Source organism: Telopea speciosissima, chromosome 10 (assembly GCF_018873765.1).
Source record: "Telopea speciosissima isolate NSW1024214 ecotype Mountain lineage chromosome 10, Tspe_v1, whole genome shotgun sequence".
NCBI classification, from domain to species: Eukaryota; Viridiplantae; Streptophyta; class Magnoliopsida; order Proteales; family Proteaceae; genus Telopea; species Telopea speciosissima.
In genome coordinates, this window is record NC_057925.1 from 54668176 (window position 1) to 54679951 (window position 11776).

Below are 11776 nucleotides of genomic sequence, written 5' to 3' on the forward strand. Positions count from 1 at the left end.
ATAGTAGATGCTATCACACATACAATCCTACCGGTCAAGACGGGCTAGCACCATTTAAGCATATAAACCAAGCATGTATCATAGAGATGCCAGGCGTATTGCGAATGGAATACCAAACACAGCCTAAAAGTTTCTGCTTTTGATTTGAAATGCTGTTTTAAGTTGAAGGATACTGCAATTTGTTGTAGCAGTAGTCCATTAGTACTCCCAAGTAGAATACAAAGGGGAAGAGCCAAATCATAGGTTAGGACAGCCAAGTTATGTTCCATCTGTGAATTATTGCTGCAATCAAACAACAACTAAATGAGGCTACATGATTATTGAGGGAAACCCTTGATTTCAGGGATTACCTGCACATAGTCTTAACACATCTAATACAATCAATCACTAGAAGAGTTCTTATATATAAAACCTTATTCCCTCCATCTCTTCACAATAAATTCTCTTCAAGCATTCCAAACTTAAATCAAATCATTTCATCATCAACTCCCACTAACAATCATGGTAGGCTCAAGGCACACAATAGCTGGATCTTTTCGTAGCTTATCAGTCTGATCATCCGGCAATGTCACGATCACCGTCCGACCTAGCCCTTCTTCTGGTGATGGGAGAATCAAAATCAGCCCTTCACCCTCTACATTGCCCACATGATATGACACATGCAATGGCTTCTTGTTCTCTAAAATTGCTTCATAAGGAAACAGATGCTCCATGTTTATACATGTCAGCTCAGGTCCATACATCTTGAAAGGTGAAGCATATGTCCCTCCTCCTCCTCCTCTTTGTGATCCAAGCCAATCTATAGCTGACAAGAACTCCTCTTCTTCAAGATTTGACAAATGGTTATGAACTAGCCCAGCTAAATAAGCTAATCCACTAGCTTCATTCATCTTGCTTGACTCAGATGAAACCATTAAAAAATGCAGAGCATTACCAAAGTAACCATTAGGGAGTGGGGCGTGCAATAGTTTCCTGAAATCAAAACATATGGAGAGGTTGCACATCTTGTCATGATGCATATGTGTCTTTGCACGCATAGCACAAGACCAGAATAGAGCAGCAAGAAAATCAAAAGGGGTGGCATCTGGGCACTCAGTTTGGATATCTGAGAGGCACTGTTTGATCATTTTGTCTGAGAAACGGAAGGTTACAGTGGAAGTTTTCACTGGAGATGGGTGTTCAGCCTTCGATTTGGTAGCACAGTAATCTGCAGATTTAGTGTTTGTGTTGGGACAAGCTCTGCTTCGTAGCCCAGGAGGGTGGAAGAATGGTGGATGTGCAATGGAGACACCTCTGTCTATCTCCATCCATGATTTGAAGAATGTAGTGCAGCAGGTTGGATCTGCAGACATATGTGTGCAACTTAGACCAATAGCAAGGCCTCCACCTTCAAAGTCATTCATCTGCAAGCAACAACCAAGTTATGTTTGTTCATTCACATCACGGAGAGAGCTTTTGCAATATGTTCTTGGGCATTTTGACAATATGGATCATATAATTTCATGGTCTTGTTTTAGAAAGTGAATTGTGACATCCATGGATTTGGAATCAACAGGATATTTCAATTTGCAGGTTTTGAGCTACCAAATGTTTGTTCCCTTTTCATTTCACCCTTACATCATAAGGGTGATGCGCGAGGAAGCATAAACTGAGCAGACACTTCCGCTTTTCATGGGCGTGGGATGATCATTTCGCAAAGCCAGATCTTCTCCAATGACATTTAATCACCAGAGTTGATCTCACATCATCCATGGGGTGTGGTAGAGGATCTGGGCTCCCTGTGTGTCTAGGCGTAGGGTCGACGCTGGTGGATTTGCATCCATTCACATGAGTGTACAAATTACAATCCTATCCAGATCATTATCTGCTACATTTCCCTGCAAGGTCCATTTCCCCAAGTTCCTCTAATAGGGGGCGGAAATAACCACCCTACCCCCTGCTCGGGTGGGGTCCACCCTCCCTATCAGAGGGACTTGGGGAAATGGACCAGGCAGGAAATAGAGCAGATAATTTTCCATAGTGGCTACAGGAGTAAGGTTGTCAAACGGTGCGGTTTTGATTATATGGTGTGGTTCCGGTTCGGTACACATTTTGCAAGGTAGAAATCAAAACTGCATTGGATAAGAATCACCCAAAACCAGAATTGTTTAATATGCGAGTGTGGTTTTAGCGGTTTCTATTCGGTTTTCATTATCCAATTTACATGCAGTTTATAATACCGGTTTCACCTTTGTACCCTTTAATTTTATTTTTCATATCCTTGTTATGTGGGAGAAATTATATTGTTTCATATACATCTAACTCTAGAAAAAGTTCACTTAAACACGCTAATTGCAATGATAGTTTTATGTGATTACTCAATGCCGCAAAGTACCACAAAGGAAACCGACCTGAGGACATCACTAATCCATACCCCACTCAATACATTAACAAAGTCCACTAAGACATGCTCATACTAAAACCTTTCGTTGTTTCATGAATTTGGCACTCAAAGTGAAACTCAAAAAAACTCTCTGTAAGGAATCCTAATATTTTAGAGTGCTTAACCCCATTTTTAAACAAATAAGAATATTTCTAATCTTGTTTTTTTACTCGTTTCTATTCGGTTAACCCGATGGTTTTTCAATTTTGAATCAAACCAAACCGATAATAGAACCTATGAAACCAAAATCGAGTCATTTTTACACAGTGTTGTTCGATTCGATCATAAACGATCAGTTCCGATTCAGACAATCAGTTTCAGTTCTATTTTGACCCCCATACACAGGAGTTGACAAGGATCTCTTGGGTTATATGGGTTGTCGAAAGGACCAACATCCATATCCAACTAGAAATCTAGGAAATGAATCAGAGTACCCTCTCTTGCATGATTGAGATCCCACCAATAAAATAGCCCCCACTTTGAATGGGTGTAAGACTGTAGGTCCACATGTATGGATGAGACTGCCAAGTCTAACGCCACAGAACTCAGGACCACACCCCATGAATGGTGAAACCGAATCACATTTTCATACCAGCTCATGGATGGTGTGAGATCGACTCTACTTACTATACTTACCTGAATGCTGAAAGTTTGTGTAAACTTACCTGAATACGGAAAGGAGACCAAGTGCTGGTATCTTCCTCCGGCATGTCCTCCCAAACCGTCAGATCTCTCTCATGGGACCCATCAGCAGATCTAAGCCATTCATCGAGGGTAGTGTGGACCTTGGCAACCAAAACCCTCACCCCAGCATCGTTGCAATTGACCTCCCAGTTGCTATCCTCCTTGCCGGCTCTCCGCCGTAACCGGCCGGTAATGGTCGGGTACATTGTGAGGAGATGTGACAGAGATGCCCTCAAGTGGCCGAGGTCTTCGGACTTTGGTCGATCATACCTGTAGTAGAAGACGATGTGGAGGGTGTGGAGTCCCATGGCGTGATCCAATACGGAAAAGGGATACGTCTTCCCTGTCTCTACCGGTTTGTCCGACACAACCGTCAGTTTTGACTGTACCTTCACCATTGAGCTTCCACTTTTTGACATTCTCTTCCTGATCCCTCCGGGCTACCGGAGTAGCAGCTCAGTTTAAAATTTGAAATTGTGTGAGGGAGAAGAAATCGATTCAATACAGAGAAAAATAAGTACTAGTAGCAGTGAGAAAAAGAGAGAGAAGCAATAACTAATGGAGAAGGGAGTTGGGAGTTGCAATTAATTAAAGAAGAAGACGGTGATGTGAGAGTAGGATTGATTGCTGAGGTGCATTTATAAATGGTAACACCCAGATTTGAGTGTGTAAGGGTTACTTCTACAAATGTGTAACGATGAGCATTTTATGAATCGGTAATTGGAACCTAGTTCTGCTTTCTTCGTGTCGTGACGAGAGCTAAAAGATCCAGCCGAATAAAAACAAGGGGGTTTTAGATCATCTCATAGTGCAAAGCAGACATGATGGATGGATTGGCCTACACAATAAACACGAGACATTCATATACAGCTCTTTCAATTAAGAGTGTCAAATCAAATCGAAACCGTTTCTTGAAACCAAATCAAACCGTTTTAAATCAAAACTGAAAAACCATTTATTAAACAATTCGATTTTGATTTCAAACGGTTCGATTTGGTGAAAGGAAATGCATATACATTGTTAATCTTCCTTCCTTGCTTCACAATTAGAGTATCAAGTATCCAAACCGATGGAAGTTATGAAAACGATATATGGTTTGATCGAACCGGGCCTGAAATTATTTCGCTTTATGATTATTGTTCCAACTTCCAATTTCCAACGTCCAACCTCTACCTTTAAGTCGATACCTACCTCGATATGTTTTGTTGGATTATTGTTCTAAATCAAGCTGTCAAAGAATTAATACTCAAGTCTCCATAACAGTTTTGATAATAATGTTCATGGTGGTTTAAAAGCCATTTACTGCATTATTACTAATAAAGGCCAAAAAACTGTTCTTTAATTTCTTTCTACTATCTAATTAGATCCATTACATCCACCAATTAATAAAAAAAACATAATTTTTATTTACTTGATTACTGTTTAATAAGAATCGTGATGTCTAATGCAAAATTTTTTTTCTCTTTTTTCGTTAAAAAGAAAATTCATTTAACAGAAGATCATGTACAATCTAAGGCCTCGTGAACCACAAGTTCATGGAGCTGGGTCACTCTATCTTACAAGAGATCTACTAAGGGCCATACAAGGGATCGACATGAGTAGAATGGGTCCTAAGAGGATTACACATTTCTTGGAAGAAAGAAAACTAATACTTAATGCGTGAATATACCAAACACCGGTGCACATTAAGAGGAATTGATCCATTGGCATTGACCAACCCTTGGAGAAGCTCTTAAGAGATCATTACCAACCAGGGTACAGCCTAGTTGATGCCCAAATTAAGTTGTATGACATTTTGTCATCTACTATATATCAATGTGACTAGCCTTTTTAGGTTTCTACTATAGGGGAAAGTGTTAATTTTTCCTTTTATGAACATGTTAATGTTCAAACTACTTTCTCCACTGTTTCATGAGTCTCTATATTGATGTTCAAACTACTTTGTCCACTTCTCCAAACCCCATGAATGAAAAGATTCTCTCTTCATCTTAGCATGTCGAGTCCATAGCGTATTTTTGGAATAGTTCAACACTAAGAAATTTGAATACAAATTCATTGGAGTATCGAAATAGTAAACGCTACTACATCCTACGAGGTACATAAGTGATGAGTTAATTTGAGTATGAAATTTAACATATGGCAATTCTAGAATATTTTTTAAATATTTTACAATTAATATTACGATATTACGTGCCCTATTAGTGTGATATATTTTTCGACACATTTACTAAAGTGCGTAAGAGGCTTGGGCTATGGTGGGATAGATAGTCCCAGCCCAGCCTACAAGTTTTTCAGGCTAAAACTGAACTCAAAGCTGGATAGAACACTATGGCTATGTTTAGAAGCCAAGAAAAGAAACGAAAAATAAAGAAAAATAATTGAGGATAAAATTATACACATAAATCAATCATCGTGTCATCATGATTTTTGTCTTAATATCTTTTTTCTTTTCTGGTAGTTGCTATACGTCTTTGCTTAAACATTATTTTGGTGCAAAGACCCCTCACAAGAGGCCTAAATATATTAAGTCCTAGGGGGAAAAAGCGTATTACAAATCTAATAACTCTTCAGGAACCGAGGGTACCCATGAAGACACGATGATGGACCAATACATTTTCTGCCCTATATATATGACTGAAATTACAAAAACTTAAAAAAAAAGTATTGAAGAATCTTAATATCCTCAACAACGGTGGATATCTCCACAGGGGGCTGGGAAGACATCTGCTATAAAGATAGCTAGGCACTCTAAATGAAAAACAGCACGATGGAAACCGGCATGCAGAGCGGCGCCCAATACCAGATGGAGCACTAAGGTCTCACCCATCATAGCTGAAGAGAGGGCCTTATGGCCAGACATAAAGCATTTGCCAAACCAAATCTTTTGTGATTATCTCATAGTTGAATAACAAAAAGGGCAAGATCGAGTTCTCTGTGAGAGAACATGACCCCTACGCACACAAGGGCCAATGGGAGAGTGTGCATGCAGCGGGATCAATAGGTGGTCATTACCGTCATTCATGGGGGATGGGCAATCATTTTGTCCCCTCAGTGTCTGAATGTAGGATTCACACTCCCCCACAGAGAACTTTTATCTAAACAAAAAATGGGATATGAGACTTTATATTAAGCTTTGTGAAGCCATCGCTTCAGACGTTAGATGGGGAAAAAAGAAGTACAATATCATTTCTACCCCTATTAGATGAAAGTAGGAGTGTCAACGGGCCGGTTTGGGTTCGGGCTTTTCGGTTTCGGTGTGACTTTTATAGAAATCGAAACCAAACCATTAAGAAATATTTGGTTTAGGTGCGGTTTCGGTTCGGTGCGGTTTGGTTTCGTGTCGATTTCGGTTTATGATAACGAGTTGATATCGGTTTGGATTCGGTTTGGTACCAGTTTTATATAACTAGTAAGGTCTGGTTAGTGCTAATTTTTCTTCTCTTTCTCTTTTAAGTACATAAAATATTTCAAATACAATGCATCTTTGTATCCTATGTCCTATGGCCTATGGATACAATTGGTTGGGTAATCACTAACAAAGGATATGAGATAAAGTGAGAAACTATCACAACACATTTAGGAGGCAATGGGGGCATTAGGCATTTACTGATTTACTCATTTATCGGGTTAGGTCGGTTCGGTTTGGGTTCGGGCCTAGCGGTTCGGGCTACCGGTGCACCGTCGGGCTAGCCCAAACTAAAGCAAACCGTTTGCCTCTCTGGATCCACAAACCGAACCGAACCATTAAGAGTTCGGTCCGGTGTGGTCTGGATTCATTCGGGCCGGTTTCATCGGTTCGGGTTGGGTATTGACACCCCTAGATGAAAGGCTGAAGCGTCAGCCATGAATGTACACGAATGTGCAACAAAAAAAAAAAAATGTAAATTACACAGACATTCCCTAGATTATGCCATATATTTAAGACACTCCCTTGTGTTTTTTGTGTTTTTTGAAATTACAATCAATTACTTTTGGGACGGCTCTTTCAGGTGTGAAGTTCAAATGACTCTTTTACCCCCTCTCCCTCTAAAGTCTAAACCCACATGACCGTTGCATCAACCCCAGCCTTTTTAAACTCTCTTCCCCGTGTCTCCTTCATCCTGCGACTCTACTCCAGCGACTTGCATCAATACCTCCCGGCAACTCCCCCAGCTGCAATTTCCGGCGACCTGAGGACTGCAACTCTCCGGTGAAAGTTAGTAAATTCTTTCTCTCCATTCTATGCCTCTCCTCTACCTTCGATTCTATGAAATTAGAGAATGAAACAGCACCTAGCAAAATTCCTTCTCTCCATTCTAGGAAATGGAACAACACCTAGCAAAATAAACTGACAAAAAAAAGATTTGTTATGTAGGCTCCGTTTGTTTCGGTGTAAAATTGTACCTGAAATTTTTTCCTTGATAAATTTTACTTCGTAAATATAAAAGTTTTCAATATTTTTTTCCATAAAAAAACCCAAACATTAGAACACTTGTCAACATGTAAAATTTTACATGTCAATTTTTTTGAAATGAAAATTTTCAAGTAAAATTTTACGTGAAAACAAACATAGCAAAGTTTGTTTTAATCATTTCACTAGCTTCATATTGTTCACATCATAGAAAGGCCAACCTTGAATCAAGTAGAAAAATCGTCCTCAAAGAAGATGGAGCTATATATCAGCATTTGATTTAACAGATTTATGGGGGCAATCTCTGGCAATGGACACGTTGACTCTTCTGCATACATAGTAGGGTTGTAAATGAATCGGATTCGGTTCGGATAGTGCTATATCCGCATCCGCATCCGATTAGCTATCGGACGGATTCGGATAGTACTAAACGGATACAAATACGGATTCGAATCGGATATTTTATTCGTTTACATGTAAATATAACTTTTCGGATAGCTATAGCCTATCCATATTCGCATCCGTTTAGCTTTCGGACAGATTCGGATAGTACTAAACGGATACGGACACAGATACGAAAACGAATTTCGACTATTCATTTACACCTCTAATACATAGTACTACCAATACTAAACAAAGCCTATCGCTTTGGGTTTTCTTTTTTTTTTTTCCCTTCTTCCTCCGCGGTGCGTGTATCCCGTCCGCCTTGTGCGTGTTTCTTTCCCTTTCCCCTTTTTTCCTCCTCATCTCTTCCACCATGACTATCAGAATCACCATCCAAGAAGACGTCAATGACGACGATGCCGATGATGACCTCGATGGCGAGATCAGATCTGATGGCAACGAACGTGTGGAGCTCAACAAACATCTCAACGACAACCTGACCAGTGAGGCGGAGGCCAAGTGCTCCAGCACCTCCAGCTTCGACCTTACCTTCGAGGACCAGAGCGCAAGGCAACAGACTGCCTCTGCAGCTAGTGCATTTCTGACGGCATCTCCGACAACAATACCACCTTCACGCTTTGGATCTTCGACCATCAGGTCATCGGCGTACTCATCCTCTTCGCAATCGTTGACGGCACCAGGGATCCCGATTTGTATGTTAGGGAGGGGTTGGAGTTGGTGTTGGTGTTGGGGTTCTCCTTATCGTTTGTCAGGAACGAATCTGAGTTTATGCGCATTGGCCTCTCCGGCAGCGATTCTACCAGCACTCTCTGGATCCTCAATCGCAAGGCCATGGACACCCACAACGAGCTCTTCGACTTTGCTTGGGGTGGTACAGGTGCTAGCGCCTCAGTCTTCGCTGTTGGCTCCAGTGGATTTTTCGACCTACGCTCGGGCATGGTAGAACTGCGGTTGGTTGTGAGGCTGGACCAGTCCTGCGAAGCTGTGTTGGGGACTAGTCCTGCGAATCCATGGAGCACAAAAGCTATAATTTTGCAAGTGTTGCTGACTCTGGTGCCTCTGGCATCGAGGTTAACGTCGGTTCTATAGCCCCAGCCATCGGTCCGTATTCACCAACACTCTCCTGCCGTCAATCAACGCTCCACTTGCCGATCCAACGGACTATTGCCGATCCGACAAGTTTGTTTGAAAGTAAGTTGTGGCAGCATGTTGGCACGTGTGGGCAGTGTCACTTTGGACTGTTTGGCATATTTGGGGCCCCTACTATTGGCACGTTCGTACATGCGCTTAAATTTAGCATAGGCTACAACCTGTTATCTAGGAAAATGGTAGTGGCCCAACCCCTAGCCTGGATGACCCTGTCAATAGCATGTGCGACCGGGTCAATTTTCACTCCTTGGTTTTGGAAATCGTATATCCATACCTTGTGCTTATCATGCTATCTATCTGCTTTATGTATTTCCTTTTTCTTTGTTTGACGTTGGGCACGCGTGAATGAATAGCTTGCTTTCTACCATACAAAAAAAAAAAGTACTACCAGTACCAGCATTAGACCATTAGCATATTGTACAGACTTGACCCATTACTTTGGAATTTTTATTTTTATTTTTTTGGTAGAAATTACTTTGGAATTTATGTCTTGATCTAACTCTGCATGAACCATCATCTGGACTCGAATCCCTTAACTGATTTTTGTCCTCTATCTTGAGTCCTTTACTCATGGTTTTGAATTATCAATACATTTTAAGCCCTCTTCATTTATCTTTCTATTGAAAAGAAATGGTTATTCTGTATTTCATAATACCCTTCTGGATTCCAAATCAGCGCTTACAATTGGGGCAGCAGGAACATAGCTGCAACCCAGGCAGCAGCCAATTTTTGTCCGAAAATAGCATTATTAATAAAATTAATCTTGAATAAAAAAATAATAGTATATAGTAATCAAATAAGATTGCTTAAAATTATTATGATAAAGGTCTTGTGGGTGGTCCATGTAGTTACACTCTATGTGCATCTATTTCCTCCCTGTATGTTACTGTGTTCTACAAAAGGAAATTCCTTATTTAATGGAGACCTAGTTATTCCATAACTTTTAAATGAAAGGGATTTGCTGTTATGCTGCATAGCACAGGGCCAATGGGAGCGCGTACACGGACATCCAAGGGCATGGGCGGAATGATCATTTCATTGTCCCATATGAGAAGGCATACGGACATATTCTTTTTCCTTTTTAATTAGGGGTAAAGAACATTACTTGGTTGTGCACCTTGCATGGATCCTAGGCCTAGACACACAAAGTGACTTAGGTGGCTAAAAATTACCACCTTACCCCCATTGTAAAGGTGGAAATCCCAATCACCCAAGATGCTTTGTGTATCTAGGGGTGGGATCCACACAAGTCGTGCGACCGTGTAGCATTCTATTACGGGGCAATTACTATCACTACCCCACACTTAACCTATATTTACTAAAACTACCCTACCTTAAACTTCTTTTCTGAAACTATCCTGCTTTTAAACTTTTCATCTCCTTCTACCCTCATATTTTAAAATACCCAGATTGCCCTTCCTTTTCACCTAGTAACCTGCTAATCTATTTAACCTGCCATTCATCTTCTACTTTTTACTATTTTTGTCCTTAAAATAGTAAAAAATGAAGCACCCACCCGCTTCTTCTCTCCTGTTTTTTACTCCATTCAGTTTTTTTTGTTGTTTTTTCTTCAATTTTTTTATTTAATTAATTTTTTATTCAACATTCCATCCTCATCGTTCTTCAAACAGATCATGGTTCTAAGTATCGGTATAGTGTCGCCTGTATCGGGCGATGTACCGGTTTTGTTAGTCACCGATACCGATACCATGCTGATCCCGTATTGGTAGCACAGTACTGACAAGGGGTAAAATGGTTAGAAAAATCATTTTTTAAGGAAATTCAAAGGTAGTTTTGCCTGATACAGCCGATCCAGGCTGATACCGTATCGGTTTTGCAGATTCCCGATACCCGTTCCGATGCCATGCACTAAAACCATGGAACAGATCGACTCTCTTCAAAAATAGTAAAAAGTAAATTGAATAAAAAGAGGAAGAGAGAGAAGAAGTGGGGTGTTTTGAAGAGAGTCGATCTGTTCCATGGTTTTAGTGCATGGTATTGGAACGGGTATCGGTAACTTGCAAAACAGATACGGTATCGACCTGAATTAGCTATATCAAGCAAAATTACCCCTGAATCTCCTTTAAAATGAGTTTTTTTTTTTATAATTTTTCTCATACCATGCTATCGATACGGTATCGGCACGGTATCGGTGACTAGCAAAACCAGTACGTATTACCCGATACGGGTGATATGATACCAATACTTAGAACCATGATCTGTTCGAAGAAGAACGATGGAGATGAAATGTTGAATAAAAAAATTGAAGAAAAACAAAAAATAAAATAACGGGAGAGAGAAGAAGCGGGTGTGTGATTTCATTTGACAAAAATAGTAAATAATAGAAGATGAATGGTATGTTAAATAGATTAGCAGGTTACTAGGTGAAAAGGAAGGGCAATCTTGATATTTAAAAACATAAGGGTAGAAAGAGATGTAAAAGTTTAAAATCAGAGTAGTTTCAGAAAAGAAGTTTAAGGTAGGATAGTTTTAATAAATATAGGCTAAATGTAGGGTAGTGATAGTAATTACCCCTTAAATTTACAAGAGTAGCCTAGATACGAGAGAATCTCTATTTTTTTTTTAAATTTTTATTGGGGACCCAACATAGGGTCTTGATCCATTCATTATGGAACAGTTGGCAAATTATTGGGCAATTAAATGGTCTAGAATGTAGATACTCAAACTTGAGATTTTGCATTATTCAATTTAAGTATGACCCTATC

At 40.1% G+C, this 11776-nt stretch overlaps 1 protein-coding gene across 1 annotated transcript; it reads right to left on the reverse strand.

Moving 5' to 3' along the window:
- Nucleotides 1-268: 268 nt before the first annotated feature.
- LOC122644219 (protein ECERIFERUM 26-like) lies at nt 269-8664 on the reverse strand. The gene is made up of 3 exons (XM_043837834.1): nt 8658-8664; nt 3088-3532; nt 269-1403 (listed from the first exon to the last, which is right to left on the reverse strand). Exons 2-3 carry the CDS (start codon nt 3523-3525, stop codon nt 483-485), a joined length of 1359 nt encoding a protein of 452 aa, XP_043693769.1. The 5' UTR covers nt 3526-3532; nt 8658-8664; the 3' UTR covers nt 269-482.
- Nucleotides 8665-11776: the final 3112 nt, after the last annotated feature.

What these genes read in the sequence shown, in the direction of transcription:
- LOC122644219 (XM_043837834.1), bottom strand. Translation starts at nt 3,525, where the DNA reads ATGTCAAAAAGTGGAAGCTCAATGGTGAAGGTACAGTCAAAACTGACG. An exon ending in GGTCTCCTTTCCGTATTCAG is followed by an intron (nt 1,404 to 3,087) that starts GTAAGTTTACAC and finishes TGTTGCTTGCAG; the next exon opens with ATGAATGACTTTGAAGGTGG.